This window comes from Varanus komodoensis, unplaced genomic scaffold (assembly GCF_004798865.1).
Source record: "Varanus komodoensis strain SLA01 unplaced genomic scaffold, ASM479886v1 scaffold12, whole genome shotgun sequence".
NCBI lineage: Eukaryota > Metazoa > Chordata > Lepidosauria > Squamata > Varanidae > Varanus > Varanus komodoensis.
In genome coordinates this window covers 7731934-7756165 of record NW_025335349.1, presented here as the reverse complement: position 1 = coordinate 7756165, position 24232 = coordinate 7731934, and the positions used below count along the sequence as shown (strand labels likewise).

At 40.6% G+C, this 24232-nt stretch overlaps 1 protein-coding gene across 5 annotated transcripts in view; it reads right to left on the bottom strand.

Annotated features, from left to right (window-relative positions):
• The window catches only part of KCNQ5 (potassium voltage-gated channel subfamily Q member 5), a 370992-nt gene that overhangs the window by 69678 nt on the left and 277082 nt on the right, over positions 1–24232 (bottom strand). For all 5 annotated transcript variants that reach the window (XM_044422148.1, XM_044422150.1, XM_044422152.1 and 2 more), the window contains exon 3: positions 12305–12431. In XM_044422148.1, the coding sequence (XP_044278083.1) occupies positions 12305–12431 (127 nt within the window). The remainder of the gene's footprint in view (positions 1–12304; positions 12432–24232) is intronic.

Below are 24232 nucleotides of genomic sequence, written 5' to 3'. Positions count from 1 at the left end.
TCACCCTCAGACCACCCTCTTCCTGCCCTGTCGAGAAAACCAGGTCCAGAGTGTGTCCATGTTCATGGGTTGGGCCGGTGACATGCTGAGACAGCCCCATGGCCGTCATGGAGGCCATGAAGTCCTGAGCCACCCCGGTCAGACCAGTCTCGGCATGGAGATTGAAGTCCCCCAGGACCAACATCCTGGGGGTCCTCAACACCAGGTCCGAGACGTTCTCCGTCAGCTCAGGCAGGGAGACTGTTGGGCAGAAGGGTTCATGGTGCACCAACAGAATCCCCAATCTGTCTCGGTCGCCCAACACCAAGTAGAGGCACTCCAGCCCTGGCCTCGAAGGGACTGGAAGTCCCGTGAGAGAGATGGAGGCTCGGTAAACCAAAGCAGCCCCCCCTCCCCTCCCCTCTGGGCGTGAACGGTGCTGAACCAGATACCCGGGCGGGCACATTTGAGAGAGGGCGACATCCCCCCCCTCCCTCCCAGGTCTCCGTTATGCAAGCCAGGTCAGCCCCCTCATCCACAATCAAGTCATGGATGAGGGAAGATTTATTGTTGACCGACCTGGCATTGAGCAGCAGCACCGTCAGGCCCAAGGGGCAGTTGACAAGATTACCTGGAACCCTCTGGCTGGGGGCAAAACCAGAAGGAGGGACAGGTGTCAACCATCTGTCCCTCCTTCTACGCGGACACGTTAAGCCCCCACCACTGTTATGTCCATTGCCCATGACCACGCCAATGGCGGCGCCCACACGCTCCCCAGGAAACACAAACGTCAACATGGCCAGGGACGACTCCATAAAAACAAATTAAAACAGATTAAAATACAATCAAATTATAAAAACAATCAAAACTCCCCATTTCCTCGGTGGTGCGCCCCAGTCTGGCGGCGGCGGCAGCAACTGTGCAGCGCAGTGCGGCAGGTAGACCGAGCCGCAGAATGCAGCCGATGTCCCGGGGGGGGGGGGGGGGGAGCTCCAAGCCCGCCCTGCCCTAGGCCAGGTCCAGCGGGTTAAACTGGCGCCCGCCCACGCGCCCCTCCCCAAACTGGTGTCATTCTCACCGGCACTGGCGGGGGGGGAGCAGGGAGGGGCGCGGAAACCTGTCCAGTGGCAAGATGGCGGCACCCTCCTCCGCGCCGTCAGCGGCGGGCCTGGTGTGGCCCTGGCGTCCTCCGTGCCCAGGGTGGTCCAGCGATGGCCGCAGGAGCGGCATCAGCTGGCCCCTGGCTCGGCGGTATGCCTCAGTTCAGCAGCAGCAGCAGCAGCGACGGCGACAGCGCAGCGCGGTGCAGCAGGTGGACCAATTAAAACATGGCCCCTGGCCAGCCCAGCCCCCCACTTGGCCCCCAAACGGCTCCCAAACGGCGGCGACGGCCCTTTGGCCGCCGCCCTTTGGCCGCCGCTGGCGCTTTATGGGCCGCAGGGCCCTCCCTGAGCTCCGCCCCTTCCCAGCGCGTCTCTCACCCGCGCGGGGGAAGCAGGCTGGAGCCGGGTCCTGGGCCGGTGGTCCTGGCCTCTGGAGGGCGGCGCGGAAGGAGGTGGTGAGTGCAATGGTGCAGTAGTTTGAACGTTCTTTGGCATTGCCCTTCTTTGGGATGGGAATGTAAACTGACCTTTTCTAATCCTGTGGTCACTGCTGAGTTTTCCAAATTTGCTGGCATATTGAGTGTAGCACTTTAACTGCATCGTCTTTTAGGATTTTGAATAGCTCAGCTGGAATACTGTCACCTCCACTAGCTTTGTTGTTGTTCAGACTTCCTAAGGCCCATTTGACTTCACATTCCAGGATGTCTGGCTCAAGGTCAGTGACCACCCCATCGTGGTTATCACAGACATTAAGCTCATTCTTGTATAGTTCCTCTGTGTAATCTTGCCACCTTAATCTCTTCTGCGTCTGTTAGGTCCCTGCCATTTTGGTCCTTTATCATGCCCATCTTTAATGCACTGTTCATTAAAGAAGGCATTCTCATCTCTCCTAGCTATTCTCTGGAATTCTGCATTCAATTGGGTATATCTTTCTTTTTCTCCCTTGCCTTTCACTTCCCTTCTTTCCTCAGCTATTTGTAAAGCTTCCTCAGACAGCCATTTTGTTTTCTTGCATTTCTTTTTCTTTGGGATGGTTTTAGTTGCTGCCTCTTGTACAATGTTGCGAACCACCGTCCATAGTTCTTCAGGCACTCTGTCTATCAGATCTAATTCCTTAAATCTATCTGTCACCTCTACTGTATATTCATCAGGAATATGATTTAGGTCATACCTGAGTGGCCTAGTGCTTTTCACTACTTTCTTCTACTTAAGCCTAAATTTTGCAACGAAAAGCTCATGATCTGAGCCACAGTCAACTCCTGGTCTAGTTTTTACTGACTGTATAGAGCTTCTCCAGCTTTGGCTTCAGAGAACATAGTCAATCTGATTTCCGTGTTGACCATCTGCTGATGTCCATGTGTAGAGTCATCTCTTGGGTTGTTGGAAAAGAGTGTTTGCTATGGCCATCGTATTCTCTTGACAAAATTCTACCAGCCCGTGCCCTACTTCATTTTGTACTCCAAGGCCAAACTTGCCTGTTATTCCAGTTATCTTCTAGCTTCCTACTTTAGCATTCCAATCCCCCATGATGATAAGGACATCATTTTTTGGAGTTAATTCTAGAAGGTGTTGTAGGCCTTCATAGAACTGGTCAACTTCAGCCTCTTCAGCACCAGTGGCTGGGGCATAGAATTGGACTACTGTGATGTTGAAAGGTTTTCCTTGGATTCGAACTGAGATCATTCTGTCATTTTGGAGATTGTATCCCAGTACTGCTTTTCCTACTCTTTTATTGAACCTTTTACTATGAAAGCTACTCCATTTCTTCTGAGGGATTCTTGCCCGCAGTAGTATACCTGATGGTCATCTGAATTAAATTCACCCATTCCTGTCCATTTTAGTTCACTGATTCCTAAGATGTTGATGTTCAGTCTTGTCATCTCTTGTTTGACCACATCCAGCTTGCCTGGATTCATGAATCTTACATTCCAGGTTCCTGTGGAGTATAGATCTTTGCAGCATCAGATTCACCTTTCACCACCAGATACATCAGCAACTGAGTGTCCAGAAAGCCCACCATTCTTCTCCAGTAGCATATTGGACACCTTCTGACCTGAGGGGCTCATCTTCTGGTATCATATCTTTTTGCCTTTTGGTACTGTCCATGGGATTTTCTTGGCAAAGATACTGCAGTGGGTTGCCATTTCCTTCTCCAGTGGATCACGTTTTGTCAGAGCTCTCTGCTATGACCTGTCCACCTTGCATGGCCCTGCACAGCATAGCTCACACCTTCATTGAGCTACGCAAGCCCCTTTGCCACAACAAGGCAGAGATCCATGAAGGAGATTGATATAGTAGAAACTGTTGTACTGAAACTCTACTATACTGAAATGATAATGCTTTATTTGTGCTATTTTCTACATTTTAATTATTTTAATTTTTGCGTTTATTTTGTATAGGTCTTAACAGCAGACTCACTGAAATAAATGAAATTTAGTCACAATGTAAATTAAAGTCATTGTGAACCAAATCTTCAGCTATTGGGCAGTATGGAAATGTAATAAATAAAAAGTGAAACTGGAACTTTGTTGATTGTTTTTGATGTAAGTTGCTTCATACACTTTTTTAAAGTGGGAAAGCAACTAATTGAATATTCACAGTCAAAAGAAATCAAGGGCACAATTAAGAGAAACCAAATTGTATTTAAGGGACATTGAAATCAACACAATTTAAGTAGAATTAAACGTTCCTTTCTTTGGGGTTTGCCTCTAATGTGGTATAAGGGTAGTTATTTCTATATCTGTAAGGGTAGTTATTTCTATTAGTTCAAGGTATGATTTTTCAGCTATATGAGCAGCAAGATTTGAAGATGAAGCAGTGACATCACAATTCAACATAAAAAGTAAAATTCTTCACTAGAATATTATGATGTACTTCCTGTGCCTCATGTAATGTCCCTGACCTAAGTTAGCTTTGCTTCTTGTCTTCATCATGAGGTGCATAGATTTAAATAACTCCTACAAAGTTAAAATACAATAGTTCTTGAAAAAAAGCAGTATCAATCTGAGAAGGGAAGAAGATGAAAGGTCAGGACAAATGCCCTTACACTAGTTACCTGACCTGCATGCATTTATTTCAGACAGGAAAGAAAAGAAGATGCGGGGCCGTATTATACAAAAGTTAGCCATTCTGGCACGGTATTATGCACCGCTTTTTGGAGGTCGAAACCTTATCATTACCAATACAGTGAGCAGTGGTTTTTTACTGGGAACTGCAGATATCATTCAGCAGTCTTTGGAAAGAAGGCGAAAACCCACACAAAAATGGGATGGTGACCGTACAGCGCACATGTTTATTACAGGATGTAGCATGGGACCACTCTTGCATTACTGGTACTTCTGGATAGACAAAATCGCCCCAAGAAAAGGAGTTCATCATGTTAAAATTGTCATCATAAAGGTAACAATTGATCAGATCTTTGCTCCAGCATTTGGACTCTGGTATTTCACAGTGATGAGGCTGCTCCAAGGTCATAGTATGGCAGATGGACTGAATGAATTTAGGGAGAAGTTCTGGGACTATTACTTGGCAGAACTCACTTTGTGGCCAGGAGCTCAGATGATCAATTTTCTATTTCTCCCCTCTCACTATCGTGTGATGTTTGTGAATGTGGTAACGCTGGGATGGAATGTATACCTGTCATATATCAAACATAGAAGCTAAGACGGCTAAGGACTGAAAAGACTTTGAAACAGAAAGGTGAAGCATGGACCAACTTCTCTGAACTGATTGACTAAAAAATACACGTGGATTTGATGCTTTCTCACTGGAGTGTTATTACTTCAATCCTCTTTATAAGGATAGTTTAAGCCAGGTAAAATAATGTTTTATTATTCCAGTTTCCCCAGTTTACACTTTTTTATTTTAAAGCAATGTCACTAATGCATAGAAGAATATGATAAGAGTTTGGTCCAGTGCAGAAGAAGCTCCCTTGCATTTATGTTTTCCAAACATTTTATTCAGCTTTTCATATATAAAGAACTGCTTCAATAATAAGAACTTCTTACATAAACTTTCAATAATATTTTTTTTAAAAAAACACCAATTAAAAAGCAATTGGCGGAGCAGATACTGCACTAAAATATGAGGTAAGGTGAGATTCCTGTCCCAAGGAGTTTCTATAATACAGAATTTTTCAGAAACTACAAATTAAATGGAGACATATTTGTTCAATTTATGTCAGTTGCTTGTGCTGGCTTGGGAATTTTTCAAGGGTGATACATTGCAAGTTGTTATTTTCAGCCTTGAGTAGTTTAGTCCTGATTTAAGAATCCCTGGGCTTGGAAAACTAAACATACGTAACTGACAAACAAACAAACAAACAAAGGCGAGTACGCTCTCTGGAGCATTCACAGTCCCTCCAAACTTGCACTGTGCTATTCACAGCTCCATGGCTGGTCATGCCAATAAGCAGTGGGAGGCAGGAGACTGTAGGGTACCAACAGCCAATTTTGTCGTTTATGATTGTGTTTTTACTAGTGGGGGGCACCATATTGAGTCCCTGGTTCAGGGGCCAGGTATCTTGCAACGCTTTTTTAAATGGTACTTGCAGAAATGGTAGTCATGATGGATTGCTGAGGTTTACATTATTTTTGGGAAATGACAGAATGGTATACATAATAAACATTTGTCAATAAACAGAAATGATATGCATTCTTTTAAGCAGAAAAAAGACCACAATTTGACTTCAGTAATCAACGAGAAGAAGTAGGCAGGGAAAGAGCAGCTGCAAAAACTTCACTGCAGCAGGATTTTCTCAGCTTTATACTGACATGAATGGCACGCTGTCTGTCATCAGAGTCCTTGCTTACACTCCTCTGCAGAGCAGACAAAACCACGCAGCTCTAGGATGAACTAATATGCCTAATTTCTCCTTGAAACTGCTAATGTCTTGTGAAACAGATGACTGTACACCAGTGGTATAGCAGATCCAGGGCCTTCAGGTATGCGGGCCCTTCTTATTAGCAAGGATGCTGACGTCACCTGCCACCTTCTCACAGATTTCCTATTCCATCCAAGTTATTTTGTCTGTGCAATCACTACAGTAAGCGGGGCTGAAGATAATGGATTTGCTCAGTAACAATGTGCTGCTCCCTGTTGTAATGCAAAGCATCTTGGAAGGGGCTTGCTTTTGACTGGGCAGTCACATATTACAAGTGACCTGTTCCTGGTGGAGGTAAAACTCCTAGAATGGGTTTGTTGATGTGGACCACCACAGATGCTTGCATTTCTGGACTCCCCTTGGGAGTGTGGCACAGACATTATGGCCTGTGCTGCTACTGCTCAGCAGCTGTGCACCAGTACACAGTACTGGTATGTACATAGTACTGGTCCAACAGCACCGTGCCTCTGCCGAGAAACTATTATTTGCCACATTTGTCTCTGTTTCACGCTCCCATGCAGTCAGTCTAGTAAAATTTCTTTTGATCACTACATATGTCCACAGCAGTCACACCAGCTATTCAAACAGCATGGTATTAAGGTAAGACATGGTACCCAGGGGCAACATGCTAAGAACATTCATGTTTAAATATAAATCTAATAAGCAATATTTAAGAAATATCTGTGCTTTCAAAGATGCTGTTACTTGAAAGTATTTACTTCTTGGGTAGGGCATGAAGGGAAAAGAACACACTTTAGTCCTTTCCACATAACTTGTAATTGATTTTTAAAAAAATAGTTACTGCAATTCCAATAATTCCAACACAGCCTATAACATTATACAATTATTTAAAAGAAAAAAAATTAGCACGCTTACATAAAGCTCAACAACATTCAAAAACACACCTACTGAGCTTCTATTCAAAACACTGCATTTCATAAAGTTTAGCAGTGATTTTGACTTGGCAAATGGCAAGAATACCATGTCGCCTTGTGTGTCAATTTGCAGAAAATCTGAGTCAGGGTGCGGCCTTTACACTAGGGCAAACCCACCCCTATTCCTCAAGTTGAAGGATTAGCCTCATCGCCTGGTTGTCCCCCTCCCCCCCCACTTTGCTTTTGCTGCCACCATTGGACTACACTCCTTTATTTAAACCACGCCTTTCCCTCTAAGGTAGCTGGCCATTAAATGTGAAACCATACAGTTCAAAGGCACCAGAGAAGTAAACAAAAGCACATAGTAAAAATTAAAAAGAAATCAAGTGTATTATTTTAAAAATGTTCGTACTACTTTCAAACTGGGTGTCTATACAGATAATTTTGTCACTAGTCAGTTGATAGAAATCCCAGTTCCTATCCCTTAAGCCAATGCCCCCATCAAGCTCCACACCAATTAACCCACAAACAACTTGAAAGGCTTGTATTCTTTCTGAGCAGGTTTGACTCTGAGCATGATTCCCCAGAGTCCTCCTCCCAAAATCTTCACTTTGATCCAACAGCTTCTGTTTAGCTTTCCTCCAAAGGCTACTCCAGGAGTCTTCCTTTCCCCACTTGCAACCCTCCTTTAGCTTCCAATCCACATACTCTCAGCTGGGTCTCCTGGCCTTGTAGCTGTTTTTCCTTCTGGTTGATGTCTTCTTCAGACTCCCCAGCTTGTCTCAAAGATGCCTCCTCCAGCAATGCTCCAATTGGATTCCTTCTGACAGACTCCCATTAGACTTTCCCCCATCAGGATCTCCAAGCATCTTACGCTCATTCTAATGAGAACCTACCAGGCAATTTCTCCAATCAGATGGACTCAATCTTGATCCAGCTTCCCATATTAAAAGAACCTGGCTTCATTTTAATCTCTTAGTGGAAACAATAAAGATAATTTTAAGAGCATACTATATTTACAATGCAATTCCTCTCAGGCACAAGCCTTTTTTCTTCTGCTGTTAATTCCTTCAAAACTTCAGTAAGTGAAATAAAATCTAATCATTAAATATTTACCTCAACTTGGTCACACAAGCGCAATCATATTTTAGTTCAGTGCATATTTATTCTATCTATATTTCACCAGTACCTCTCCAGCAACTGCATAGATCTTTTGTTCTTGAAGTTGCTTTTGTTCTCTTAATCATGCAGTGAAGTAGATGAAAGTTAGGACTCAACAACGGGCTCCTCAGGCATGGTTTGACTTAAACCCAGTTTTTCACAATCCAAGCCCAGTACTCTGGTTTGAATCCAGAGTAGTTCTTTTGCCAGTGGAAAGGGTATTTGTGTTACTGCACCAGCAAGCAACTTGCGGCCCTCCTAGCAGCCCTAGCAAACATAGCCAATGGTGAGGGATCAAGGGAGTTGTAAGCCAAAACAGCTCAAGTTACCCACTTCTGCATTAGTGGAAGGGTCCCTGCTGTTGGCAATCCAGCACAGGCTTCCATTCACAGAAACTACTTCCACTTCCCTCCACTGCCTCCTAAGCTGTTCAGAAGGTCTCCCAAGAGAGTTGGGAAGAGGGGGCTCAAGAGGTTTCAGGGGATGAGGAAGGGGAACTGTTATAAATTACCCCCACAAGCAGAGCCATTATGTGAAATGATCCACCTACAGATGTCATGATCCAGCCATCACACTGGCCTCTTGGTTCTTGAATGAGAATGAGAGATGAGAAGAAAAACTTTAACTGAGAAATAATTCAGCACAACTGAAATCAGTGTACTTAAGCATATTTTATTACACTGTGGCCATAATTATAACTTATCCATGTCTACTCAGAAGTAAGTTCCAAAGAGTTCAATGGGAATTACTTCCAGTTAAGTAGATATAGGGTTACAGTTGAAATTTATGAAACATTTCTTCCAGATTAGTTCTGTTGGACAAATAGGACTACTCAGAAGTAAAATGGTTATGGGATACAACCTCAAGTGCTACCTTTTCCATCACTATCTTATAGTGTATCATATCCAGGATACTAACCAAAAAAAGAAAAAGAGACACTCCAGTAACAAGTAGAACAATAAAAAACGTGTATTATGTTTCAAAGTTTTCTTACATGATCAAAAATAAAGACTAGATTTTAAGCTTCTGTTAATAAGATTGCAGAATTCTTCTGTCTTAACTAACTTCTGTGGGGAGAGCTGAAATGTACAAAATGGTGTTGAGCACTTTTCCCTCAGTTGTTGGTTCTTGTCAACATTGTTGTCTCTGTCAACCTCAATCTTTCTAATTCAGCCAAGGATGGGTGAGAATGTTGTTTTAGTTTGTTTCTGATAAGAATATACCCAAATCTACAAATTCTCCACATCTGAGATGGAAAGAAATCAAGATTAAAAATAAAAACTGAATAGGGGAGAAATCCAAATGCCAGATTTGTCCATTCAGGTCTTTGAGTGCTTAGCTCGTAAAAGTCAGAGTTTGAATCCCTATATATTCAACCATGTTAGTACCAAATTCAGGCCACCACCTCTTCACCTCAGCAGATACCATATGGTCTTATCTATGTTGGGATTAGGTACAACTACTGTGCAGGTAAGTGAGAATTTCATTTCCATTTGAGTCTGATAAGTATTTACCAACATTCAGAAATGTCTTTGTGTTTCGAACAGAATGGTTTTAAGATTTTAAAATGCTTAATTAAGTAATGTTCAAAATCTGATTTGGCCACAGACAGCAGTGGGGAAAAAAAGAAAAAAAGGGATACACTACATGAAATGATCCTGTTGTTATATCTTCTTTAACACTGTTAAAGAAGTGTATCAAACCCCACTTCCAACAACCACATGAATCTAGGGCTGCAACAAAATAAATATCTGGGACAATACTGCTCTGTGTCCATGTCAGCCAGCCCATGTCATTCAATATATACAGGACGTGAAAAGCCTGCTTTAAGATATAGCTGCTCTCTTTGCTGCTAACCTGAAATTTAAAAGCAGCAAAGTCAGCCAGAAGGCACCTTCGATATTAAACCCAGCCAGTCCCAAGCTAGAGGGTAGAGTGCAAGGAGCTACGTACCTAAGGACCCTGCCTCCCTTCTTCTTTTCTGGCAGCAACAACAACACATAATTATTCAGTGCTTTCAAAACCAAGTTATGCTGAATAAAGATGGCCTCTAATCACAGGCTTATATTCCAATGGATAAAGGAAAATAGATAAAGGAAAAAGGAGGGAAATGGAGTGGCATGATGTTAAAGGCTGGGGCAAATAAAAGATGTCAAATATTATTTTAAAACAAAATTGATGGAGAGATAGAAATATTCCAATATTGATAGAAGGCCATTCTAACAAAATAACAAAAGGAAAGGGCATAAGTGAACTACTGCAGCACTAGAATATTAAGAATGGAACAGTCCATAAAGAGTAAGAGAACAAAACGGTAAGAATATGGGAGGAAAGCAAAATACAAAAGAAAAAGAAAGGTCAAATGGGTGCAAGAGAAATAAGCCATAGCAAAATTGCAGAATTTAGAACAAACAAATCATGCCAGATAGTGTTGCAACAATCTAGCCTAGACAATATAAAGGGATTAAGCAAAGTCTTTTATAGCATCATTTAAAAGAAAAGAACAAATCTTAGTATATGTAAGTGTATTTTTAATAGAAAAATAGTATAATACAAACATAAATAACAATATTTACAATAATATTATTTATTAAATTATTTATTATTTATTACAATAATATAAATTAACAATAAATAAATAACAAGATTTAGCCGTAGCAAATGTTTCATCATGCAATTTATGATTTCAAATCATGTCTTTATGAGGCAAGAGCAATATATACCATTCCAAACAAAAGAGCAAAAGATGAAGATATTAAAAGAAACAGTGACTCTTTTAATTAGCTAGCCATGTGATCTTGCACATGTTGACATAACAGTTAATTTTGCTGAACACAGTGAGGCATATTCCCTAATCTTTGAGATTGCAGCCTAAATCGGAAGAATCAAGGTAAGTTTTTAAGAACAGGAGAGAAAATAGATTATGTAAAAGTAATTAGGAAAAAACAAGGGATACTCTAAAAGGACATTAGGAAGAATGGAAGAAACAACTCTTCAGAATAATGGAAAGTATAGGGATAGAAGAATATGACGTTTCTTTAGAAGAGGAAAAGAGAAAGATGATAAAGGAATAGTTATAGGCAAGAAAGGGGAGAATGAAAAGTCAAACTGAATAGAAGTTATCTTATCAACAAAAAGAAAAGCTAAAACTGAGGGGGAAAGAGAGGGAGAAATGTCGTGAGCAGAGCCGGGGGTCAGACTAGATGGCTCGGGAGACCCCTTCTGACTCGCTCTGTTTCTATGCTTCTATATAAAGAAGAGCATTCACAATAGAAATCTATGAGGGGATGAGGAAGAATATGGATAAATAAGAGCAGAAAATATTAATTTAGTTGACAGCGACATCTCAATATAATCAGAACATAAACTTATAATGAACAAAATAATGAAAATAAATTTTAAATTGAAGTATTGAGGCATAAGTGCAAGACAATAAATAACAGAAAGAAGAGTCAAGGTGGAGAAGATGGTAGATAACAAAAGCAAAATGGTGAATCACAGTATATGAAGAGGAAATTGCAGAATTCACTGAACACAACAACACAGTATAACAATAGTATTTCAGTGGGGGAAGCAAAGTTGTCGACTGAATATCATGCAAAGAAATATAGGAGAAAGAGAAAGAAAGGAAATAAGAAAAGTATGAATAGTGAGATAAAGGGAAGAGTGAAGCCACAAAATCATGTTCAGAAAAATATATTATGAACAAACAAACAAAGAAGACCAGCTGAGTAAGTGGAAGAGGGATGCTTGAATAACACAAAAGAGTAAGGGTAATGCCAGTTAGGCTTTTGTGATTTCATCACCCTGCTTCATTCTCAGAATTTTACAAGGGGTTTAGATGGTATCATCTTCAACTTGTAATTGTCCTGAGTGGTTCCCAACAATCATTCACAAAGAATAATGTACAAGGAAATTATTGAAGATTACAGCCAAGATAAAAATGATTCAAAAAGCAACAAGGAGTGCTTATATAGACAACACAGTTTTCCTGAAAATATGCTAAACATTAACCTTAGAGGCCACAAACAAATGCACAGGTTTTCTCATACCAACAGAAATGAAAAGATATGCCATTCTATTTCCAATAACAGCAACAAGCAAATCAGATGTGATTAATAAATGCTATAGCATGTGTCCAAACTCCCCCCCCCATTTCCGCCTTTTATAAATCCATGCAACCACCAAGATCACAACCAAATGTAATCTGAATTTCAAATAAAACTAATAGCTACTTGAATTTTACTCTTCTCTGATGGTACTGCTGCAATTTAAAATGAAGCTTTCTACAGATGAAAACTTACCTATTACACAGAATGGTTTCCTTGCAAATCGTAACCTTCCTTGCCATCCACGGTATCGACAACAGCAGCCAGCAGACCAGATGCGTACGATGAATTCCAAACCAAAGACAACAATCATGACAGACTCCTAAGAGGGGGACAAGTAAGAACCATAGCTGGTGAATTCAGTAGCACAAAAAAGAGAAGCAACTGCTTGTCAATGCTGGAAAATTTATTTAAAGCAGTGAAATGCAATTGCATTCTTTAAAAATATATAAAGTTAATTATATTGCACATTAAATCCAGAATTTAATTTTCAAACAATACATATTTTCACCAAGTATAAGGTGCCTGGTTGAAGATTACAAAGCAATACTGCACACAGAAAACTAATCGGGAAGACAGAAAAGCTTAACTCCCTTCCCAAAGAACCAAGGCCCAGTCTGAAGTTACCCCCATCCCAGCTACATTTCACCAAACAAAAAGATTTCAGGTCATCCAATCACAAATCTCCAACATCTCATATAGTTTGGCCCATATGTTAGTGCCACCCTCCCACTACAAACTAAATATGACACTGAGCAGTCCTCATTGCTTGTAATATGCACATAATTCATCACAACAAGATGCATTCTATAGTTGTTTCAGATCAAACAGTTTTTTCTGGCTTTGGTAGTATTTTAAAATCTGCAAAAGTTGTTTGAGCAGATACAACAGGTGAATTAGAGAAGGGTTGTCTCTAATCAGGCAGGAAATGGAAGGTAGTTTAGATGCAAATGTGGGTTACAATTAAAAGGAAGCATTAAAATATGTTGTATCTTCTGCAACTTCAGACTCCCTACCCCAATTACAAAATAGGTAGACTCTTTCAGTCGTGCAATTTTTCCCCAGGTGATGAACCACTGAACCCTTCCAATATGCCACTTGGATATTTTGGGAGGGCTGTCAGCGACCGTCATTGCAGAGATAATAAAAAATGATTTCCAAATAGGAAAGAGGGAAAATGAGTAAAGAACTGTGGTCAGCACAAAAGGGCTTGCTATTGTTTTGAGGAGAGAAAACTAAGTGGCTTCAGCCCCCAAATCTCCTGGGATACCCTCTGGAGGACTAAGGGAGAAAGAAGGGGTAGGTAACTCTCAGTGGCCCTGAATGTCTGTCAGGCACATCCTGGTTTGTACCACAAAGAATGCACACTCTGTAGCTTATTTGAATGGTGCGTTTCTGTGCTGCCCTATGTCAGCACAGGGGGCAGGTTCACATGTCATGACAAGTCACAGGAGTTTCTCCGGTAGGATGGTCTGTTGCACTTGCCAAACCCTGTGGTGGTTCTTCAGCATGATACATTTCTGCTTAAAAAATGCAGATAGGAAAAAAAGTATCTTCTATGGTTTACACACTCGGCATGGATTCTACAGTTGTCGGAACCCAGCATTGTGGTTTCTAAGGTCCATGCAGCTACCATGGAGACCCCTGGAAACAGCAGGAGCTGCAGGAACTGCTCCATCCATTCAGTGTGGGATTGCATTTCAGGGGTGGAGACTGATGGGATACACGACAAAGGCAGGAGACCTGACCAAGAAGGGTGAAAACCACTTGATCGACTGTCAATAACATCCAGACAAAAGCTCCACACTGTGGAAACCATGCAGGGTTGCTTGCCATGATGTGTAAACCCAGTCAGTAAGAAACCCAGTCAGTAAGCTGAAAAGAGATACGGTGCTACAACCTTCACAGGAAACACCATTACACTATATTGGACTGAAATTGTTAAGGGCACATGAGCTTACTGTAGCAAACTAAGTACTTGAAAAGGCTTATTAAGCAGTTTGTCAAAGAAACAGTGGAAAAGATTTATATTTTATTTGTCAGGTAAAAACATTTCCTTGTCCAGGATAAAGCTGTTCTATGTCAGCTTGCTCATTTGTTATCCATACAGGATAGGGATCGGTATGGTACCAGATTAGTTACCAAGCATTAAACATAAATTAAACACAGGAATATTTGGAAAGAAAGTAGTACCTCAACTTTTATCTCCCTCCTGCCCTATCACTCATATTTTGACACTATTTCCACCTCTGCTAGAACACTGCAATGCTGATTTGTCTTTTGGAGTGTAATGCATTTAAGCATTTTCCTTTGTAAGTGCTTTACAGTACTTCGTATTGCACTTGTGATGGTGAAGCTTTTGGCACTGATTGGATATATTGGCACAAAGAAGTCCAATTTATAAACATTCCAAACTCCCCAAAATTACCTGCAAATATTCCAATACCGTTGGAATCTCTGCAGAGAAGACAGGAAAGAGGGGTGTGTGACAGAAATCTCCTATCACTTAAGTTCAGGAGGGGCGGCTGTTACTGCGAGAGGAAGGTAGGACAGCTGATGGAAATGCAAAGCCAAGGGAATCTATGGCTGGTGGTAAGATGGTGATGGTGGTGATGATTCATTCAGTTTGCATCCCAAGCCAGCTTACAAGGTATTCCTCCTCTCCATTATAATCCTGTGAGTCATGTGAATCTGAAACTGCAACCCACCCAAAGTCAGCCAGTGAGTTTCATTGCTGAGTGGAACTAGAACTGCGATCTCCATAGTTCCAGTCCAGCATTCTTAATCACTGTACCACGATCACAGTAGCTCTGTGTGGTGCAGATAGAGTTCAAGGCAGTACAACCAAAAGAGAAAGTATATGTGAAACAAACCTGACAGAAAGCCTAACATAATGTCAAGACCCAAGGCAGCTTCAGGGCGCCCTCTGCTGGCCAAGGGGCAGCAGACCAGCTCGGGGTAGCAGGATTCTGACCTCAGTCCACTGCAGCTGCAGCTACCAGGGCTCTCATGAGTTCCACCTGGGGAGCCTTGGGGAAGAGCTATATAGGAACCAGCTCTTCCCCTCAGAAGCTGCCTTGGTAATCAAGGTCTCATGATATTGATGAAGCACTTTCCTGTGACTCCCGGATCCACAAGGTACTGACTCTCCCTGACTGGTCTGCCTTCCTTGGTTCTCCAACCCTTGGGCTGCTCTGGACTATACTATCTTTCTGCATGGACTTGGCTTGTATATTGACTTCTGGCTCTGATGTCTGGAGTGTGTATTGGACTTGTCACACCCTATCTGCCTGGGTGCCTTTACCTTGCTAGTCAGCCACCCTCACCCTGGATGCTGACACATAAGAAGAAAGATCTATGCAATATTGACATGAAGAAAGTTGTCCAGGCAAGTAATAATGGGGGGGGGGGGGGGCTGAAAATTCAGACCCAGGGAGTCAAGAGGGCATGGGGTTGTTAAATCTATAGTTCTGACCTTTACAGGGATACTCCTTTTGAGAGTGACATAATCTGCTCTAACTGCAGCATTGTGAGCTGCTAAGCCAACCTTTCCAAACTGGCACCCTCCAGATTTTTTGTATATTAATTCCCACCAGTTGCAGCCAGCATCAGAAATCTGGGACTTGTAGTCTAAAACACCTGGAGTGCAGCAGGTTGTGGAAGGCTGTGCTAACCTATAAAGTGCAACAGGGGTAAGGCATGTGAGAACCGAAACTGACATAATGATTGAACCATGTAGTCAACTCCTTGGGTTCAGGCTTGCACAGTATAGAATTATAGGCTTACTCTATGTATAGCAGTGCATCTTTTTAAACTTGTGGCCAAGCTATGCCACCTTTTCCCCCCTACATGCAAACCATCTCAACAATCACCTAGTATATATTTGCCTGGGACAACGTATAAACAAAGTGTATATAGATACAGCAAACAGCCATGATTGTGTAAGTAGTATATAATGTTGTGATTTCAGAAATTAGTTTTTTCTGTTACTGTTTGGTTGATGAGATTCATTTGCTCACATTAGCACATGGCCCAAATGCTGTTAAAGTGGAAACAGGCCCCATGACACTTTGTCAAAAGGCTCCAGTATACACACAAGGGAATTCATGCATGCATGCGGATTTCTCTCTTAATGTGACAGTGAATGGAATAGTTCCTGCTTGCACAGAGCCCCACATGTGCATCCAACTTATCTGTAACTTTATATTATGGTGGTCATGTGCAAAGTAAACAAGGATCCACAAATGTAGTTGCCACTGGGAACATCCTGTGCTAGCACAATAGACCACTGACATAGGAGAAACTACTGCTTTCTGAAACAACTAGAAACAAGTGTCAACTCTCTCTTCCAGAATGGGGCAGGTTAGCGGAGCTCCAAGAAAAGTGCTAGAAATACTAATCTAAAAAATGATGGTTTCTGCTTGTGTATCTGTGTTTCAAGAGTCACCAATTTCTGTTTTGCTACTTGTCTATTCTACAAGAACAAAATTAGTGAAGGTAAAGTGGAAGTCAGATAGTGACCATAATATTTTGATTTGATGCATGCAGTATCCAAAAAAGTCAAGATTGTCATACTGAACACAGTAAGACTTCCTGTGGCTTTTTCCTAATATTATTGCCCCTCCCTCAATCAGGAGAGGGGTTTTTATCTTGGATGTTGTGCTACGCGAATTACAAATTTTGCCTGGCTTCCAAGGACAACTAGACATTAGTGAACTTTTTTACTTGGAATGTGCTTAGTATGTTACATATATGAAAACAAACTGCATTAAATTATTTGTAGGAAATCCACAGGCTCTCCCTTTTTCAAGTAATAAATATGGCATTGATGACAGATACAGAATAAAGATAACTCAATTCTATGGGCACCATGTGGCCCTGAGAGTTGAGCATTTACTGTTGCAGTAACCTCCCTCTGGAATGTTTTACCAATTGACATTATTCAGGGCCCTACAGTCTTGACATTTAGCAGTCTTCTTAACTTACTTCTTCACACATGCTTTCCCTAAAGTGTAACCCTGACAGTTATGTTTTGCAGCAGAGGAGAAAGTGTGGTTTAACTACTGATTAATTTTGTATTGCTTTATTCTATTCATTGTTGGTTTGAAGTCACTATATTTTATGTTCATGACTCTGTGGAAAGCATTACATAGATTTGAGTAATTAATAAAGTTAATATAACATCCCAGAAAATACTCCAAGCCAAAGTGAATTCTAGAAACAATAAACATAATTAAGTTAAGCAGTTTATTTTAACAACTTCCATCCATTCAGCAAAACTAAAATATATGGAAATGATCACATACAATTTTTTATCTCTAGAAAATGTATATAATATTCATGGAATCTATCCAGCATTAAATATTCTCAACAAATCTGACATACCAAATCTTGTCAAGAATATATTGTGGGATGAAAATGAAACAAATATGTTGTTGTTGGGAAAGCGGTGGATAAATGATTCATTCATGTTTTGCTTTGGCTTCTATAATCTTCAAATAAGTTCCAACACAGTGAATTTCAAGTAAAACATATATGGATGAATCACCTGACATTAACATAGAATCCTTAAATTAATGCTATAAAACCAGCAGAAAAGATTTCAAGTATTCCCAGATTTTTACTTCCATCTGTGTTTTGATATAGGCATATGAGCAAATTTCCCCATACACATATGTGGAAAGGGTAGCTCTGAACAGACACATCTTTGCACATAAGGAGTAGTTTCTTCCTACATCACAATGAACCGGGACTCCTTGCAGAGAAGGAAACTGTATAGAAACTCCTTTGTTACCAAGACATTTCTGGAGTCTGTGTGAAGTCACATAGGGAAAAGCTTCTTTCAAACGAAATCTGCTGAGCAAGGATCAGACTCTGCTGAATCCCAGTAAGAACAAAACATACATTTCAGTAACATTGTCATACACTAATAAGATGTCTCAACCAGAAAGGGTGAAAGATTGGAATTAATCACTAAATAGTGCTTACAGTTTGTTTGACTGTCTGCTGCTGCTGCTTTTTTAAAGTATTAACTATCTGAGATAGTTATAAAAGGAAAGAAACAATATTCTTGTATTTCCTGGGTAGGCAATTACAAGCAACTTTTAATTATAATCTGGACTTGCCACTTAGAAAAGGTCAGTATTTTGAAGTCCCCAAAGTTTGATATTAATTTGTCTTAGGGTAGCCAGTTTCTAAGATTTTCATTCCAGGATTTTCTTTTATACACACTGTCTTTCTCTTATGTCAGTTTATTATTTGAAATAATATAAAAACCATACAGGTAGGTAAACATTGTGTGTGAACAAAAACCCTGTAAAGTTAACCATGGAGTCATGAGAACAACATACTGACAATGTAATGTGAGGGTCTGACTCCTCAATCCAAATCCAGGATATTTTTAGTAGAAATGTCTGTGCTGCCTTTTCTGTTGCACAGGTGTTAGTGGGCCACTTCATAAACCTAACAGATACAACCTGGGATATTTTAATAGGTAGATTTCGCTACCCATTAAAAATCCTACTCCGACACTTAAACCAAGAATAAACACTTAAGAAGAAGGCCTAAATATTAAGCTTTTAAATCAGGGCCAACATTGTTCATACTTTGCAAATTGGCCATTTTTAAGAAAAAGCCCTGGAGGGGTCTCATTCCAAAACATTATCTCGAATTTCTTGTTGCAAATCACATATAAACATACTGCTGCAGTATTTTGCAAACTGCACATTCAAGGGGAAAGGGTGGGGGCAGTTTTCAAGATACTGTTACAGGGGCTCAGTACAGGTCAGGAGCATGCTCTGCATCAGGGTCTTGTAGCTTTTTCCTCAAAATAATAGAGCCCAATTTAAAGCACAACTGTTTTAAAACCATGAATAATCTCACATATAGCTTGGCCCTAATAGACTTTGGTTCACTAATATAGGAGTTATTTATTTATTTAGAAGGCTTCTATGCCGCCCCATTTGCCGAAGCCTCGGGGCGGCTCACAATAAGCGCAGTATAAAGCAATATACTATGAGTCGACCTGGCCCGAAAAATAAATAACAATTAAAAATGTTTGAATAAAAAGGTTAACAGATATCAACAGTTTTGGTTTGCAGAGGTAGGATTTCCAGCACACCTATGAAGGGATATAACTCCTACTGATTCCTACTGTAATATTGTTGCATTTTAAGGCCTTTTTTTTGTCTTACTGATTTTTAATGTATTGCCCAAAGAGCCCTTAATTAGGCTATAGGTTGTGGTATATAAGTTTTAAAATTAAAATAAATGAAATTGTAACCATGCTGTGAAACTGAATAGAGGAGTCTTCAGTTTCAAGTTTAAGACACAAAGCCAGTGTTTCTAGGCCTTTAGCTTTGTTACACAAGATAAAAAGATGCAGTTTAGGGTTTTTAAATGTTAGAGAGATGGCCATTAAAATAAAGTTTTAAAATAAATGGGGAGATTTGTGACCCTAAAAAGACTTGACTCTAGGATTACAATTCTATCCATTTCTGTGGGATGCTGTGAGTTCTAGGCCATCTTTCTGGCTAAACATGCATAGGCTTGTGCCCTACGTTGTCTGAAATTTAAACTAGAGAATAAAACCTGAAACAGATTAGATGGATGGCACAGATGTAGCACTGCATTCTGTGGCCCCAGGACTGCAACCTATCATTCCTAGTCTAAGTACCACAGGATGGAGGAGATACTACAGAAAAACTATGGCTACATATTTAGAGATAGTCTATGATAGCTCCTCAAATACTTCTCTGCTTGAAGTCTTGCCCTGCCCTTCCTTCCGGTGGTTCCTATGGCCACTCCACGGGTTATCTATGATGAGCTCCTCTTTGAGTGTACAGCTAACAAGATAAAACAAAATTATAACTTCTGGGAAAGAAGACTGGGGAATGAATTTAAGCACTGTTCAGCCCCTGTCCTTGAATAAAGTCCATCAACCCACATAAGGGGCACAGGTCTATAAGTGCGGGCCCTTTTCTCAGTGCATTCCCATCTATTCAGTCCCTCTCCTCAGTTCTGTTCATATTGGCTTGACCATGAGCTGTATTTGCCCATCAACATAGGAACTGAGAGATTTTGCAATGTCATGTAGTATACACATATGATAAATAGACAGGGTGGACTGAATAGGTAATGCCTGCATGCAGCGTGATACTTGAATAGAGTTTTTGAGGGACAGGGAAGACAGCTCTTCTGCTATTATGTCAAGGTAAGAGGGCTCTATAATGTGGAAAAAGGAAATAACACCTGAGAAGGGAACACTGATATCCTCTCATACTGAATGGGATGAGTCCCCCTGGTATTGTAGACCTGCTGATTTGGAACACAGAAAATACACTTCCAATATCAGCTTTGTGTGAGTCTGTTAAAACTTAGAACTCACTTGAGACCAAATTTAGCTGAATTGATTCTAATCAGACCATGCTGATTAGATTAAAGTAATTATGGAATTGCAAAACTGCCTCCAGGAATGGAACAAGAGTCAGAGCTGAAGCTGGAGAATTAAAGAAAGGAACAAGACAGTGATAATTGGTTCTTAGCAGTGCATTATAACAGGATTTTTTAATATCTTTTGTATGTAAGCCACTGAAAGATATTGTGATTAAAAGCAAGTATTCATTAAAATGAATGATAGAAGCTTCTGGTCAGGGGCTTCTGATTACTCTATGGCTGCCTTACTCCAGATGAGAAGGTGAGAAGAGCAATGGAGGATTTCTGGGGCTGAGGATGGAGAAAGGGGCTGAGATTCCATTGGATCCAAAGCCATTTCCCTCCCTGCTCATTTATGCCTTTTCCTATAAGGCTTTGCTGCAGTCTATAAAGCATAAACTGATCTTCTCCTGGAATTCCTTGGTGCACTTCAGTAGCAAACATATATTTTTAATATGATCTTGAGTGTCTCTTCCTTTTCAGAATCCAGCTTGAATGTCAGGTATTTCTCACAGCATACAGGGTAAAATTCTTTGTTACAACATCTTAAGGATCACTTTGCTTGTATGGGAGGTTAACGCAATGGTCCTACACTTGCTGTACTTCTTTGCATCTTCTTTCTTGGAGACTGGAATATATATGGAATGCTTCAAATCTATGGGCCATGGTTTTGTTTTCCATATTCACTGGCATATTCTTGTTAGGATTGGGACTATTTCAGTCTCTGCAGCTTGGCATAGTTCTCTTGGTATCTTATCTACTCTTGGCACTTTATTACTTCCAAGTGCTTTCAGAGCAGCTTTTGCTTTGCTTTCTAGAAGTCTGATCTCTTCCTCACAGGATACCTGTATGAAGGAGACAGTCATCTTTTATTTATTTCCTTTCGGTATATTCTCTCAACCCAACCTACCTCACAGGGTTGTTGTTGTGGGGATAAGATGGAGGAGAATGATGTAAGCTGCTTTGAGCCCTTTGTAGGAAAAAGGCAGGAGATAAATCAATAAATAAATAAATATTGCCTCCACCTTCTCTTTATCTGATACTATGTTCCCCTGCTCACCTTTCAACATTCCTAATTTAAGTTTGAATTTCCCTTTGATTTCTTGGATCTTCTGGAAGAGGTCTTTTGCATACAGCTTCTCCATCTCTACTTCCAATTATGTAGTCAATTTGATTTCTTAACTGGCCATCTGGTGATTTCCATGTGTACAGTGGCTGGGTTGGTTGCCGGAAGTATGTATTTACACGAAACAGGTTGGATTCACAGTTTTTTTTAATTCCTAGGCACAACATGGAATTCTACTTCATTTCCTACTTTTGTGTTCCATTTACCTATAATTAGCAGCGTATCTTCACTGATGTGTTATCCATTTCCTGAACACCTGCATAAAGGTTTTTGACTTCTTTTTCATCATCTCTTGTTGCAGCATAGACCTGAATGCTGGTTAAATTGACAGATTCTCTGAGATTTCTGACTGATATGATTTGGTCGGACTTTGCACTATAGTGTTTTACTACCTGTGCTACATCTCGCATCAGCATTAGAGCCACTCTGTTTCTTGTCAGTTTGTCATTTTCAGAATAAAAATACTTCGTGTTTGTCTGAAAATGTCCCATTCCAGTCCACTTTAATTCATTCATGCCAAGTACTCTAATATTTGACCATTCCATTTCTTCCTTTATAGTTTCTAGTTTGCCCTGTAATTAGAAACGTTGACTTCTCACATTCCATGTTCCGAATGTATGTGTTGTGCAACACTAGACTTTCCTTTCACCTCTGTGAATGTCAGCCACTAGATTTCCCTTTGACTTTGATCTAGTAGCATCATTAGTGATAGAGCTATTCATTGGTCTTCCCCAGAAGCTGGTTGAGTGCTTTCCAATGTGGATGTCTCCTCTTCTGGAACTATCTGATGTTTGTTTGTTGTTTCATCATAGGGTTTTCAAGGTAAGAAAATATTCAGTGGTGGTATCCTGAATGCCTTCTTCTGCACAGTACTAATCAGAGTTAGCTTGGGCATCACTGTCATTGTCTGTGAAAGATCCTCCACTAGTGTCCTCTTCAACTACAACTGCTGCTGCCCAGTAGCTTCCCTTCAGGAGTTTCTCTGCTCCCATCACCATTAGAAATATTCATTCTCTTCTGCTGAGGTGACCATTACTCCTGAAGAGGATGGCTACATCTTAGTCTGGTGTCTCAGATCTGACTGTTCTGGCTTGGAGGCCCTGCTAGGAGACCAGCCTAGTGATAAGAGTCTGGCCTCCAGGTGACATTGCTCATGGTTTCTGACACACTCAGACCCTCCCCACACCCACTCCATAAGATGTGTGCATGTGTGTAATCTGTTTAGAAGTTTTGCTAATCTCAGCTGAATCTGTGCTTAAGACCAAGGATCACAATGTACACACATGAAAGAATTGACACCTACTGCTTTCTGAAACAATAGGTTATTTCTAAAGCTCCTGGAGTTCTTTTACATATGAATAAGTCATAGCTGCCGTGTTAAAGAAAGCTCTGGGATTGCACAAAGTAACATGCAAAGGGGAGGAAATTCTCTTTGATTCTCATGGTAGGCAATATGATTGGAATCAAAGAGCTGGTCCAAAATCTAGCACAACACACACATTTATGAATGAACTGAACTCTTCTGCTAAAATTAGGGAGGCTATTAAGCACTAATTTTGGTTGGATCGTGCCCTTTGCATGGTTTGTTATTTTGCATACTCAGACTATTGAAATTGATTACACTGTTTTGCTTCTCTGTGGGCTTCAGCTATAACTAGTTTGCTTTTGCAGGACTTGAAATTACTAATATTGTTATTGTACTTTATTAATTAACACTACTAATCATTAAAACTCTAACCTTTGGTTAATTTGCAGAGTTCATGCTGTGGGAATCAAATTCCCATGGTTCTAGTCTAATACTTTTGTGCATAAGCAAAGAGTATCATTGATATAATTCCTGAGTTATATTTCCTAAACTTAAAAGAGTAACAGTCAATTAGCTACGCAAAAATAAACCTAGCAATGGAATACAAAAGAATTTTAAAAATCTGTTTTCTGTTATTTAACTTAGACTCTTAGCTTTTAAAATACGCTAGCTTGGTTCCAGATCAAGATATGCATTGAAGTGCTGGTGAAAGCTGACTTCACTGCCCAACAGTGCCCCACAAAAGCTGTGCCTCCCCACAATAAAAGCCCCTTCAAGCACTGGAGTTCTCTGTTGAATGGCAAGGACCTGTAATGCTGGGAACCAAGAGGGAAGTGGATGTTCTATAGACTCTAATCAGATGTGTAGTAAGCAAAGATTTGCTAAACACATCTTCAGTAAAATTAGTCCATGAGAGGAGCCACAGCGTGGGTGCCCAAGTCAACATTGAGAAATTCAGCCGTGGAAATTTATTTATTTGGATAATTTTTTTACCCGCTCCAATACTCAGTGGGTCTCAGGGAGGCTTAAAGTTCAAATCCCATGAATACATAGATACCCAAACAGTACAATATAAATGATCCACAAACTGAGCATAAAAGCATAGTTAGAATTAAACAAAAGTACGGAAGAAGAAAAAGGTCTTGACCTGGCGTGGAAAAGCATATAACGTTGGTGCCAGGTGGACCTCTATGGAAGCACATTCCATAGTTGGGGTGCCACCGCAGAGAAGGCCCTCCTCCGAGTATGCTCTCTCCTA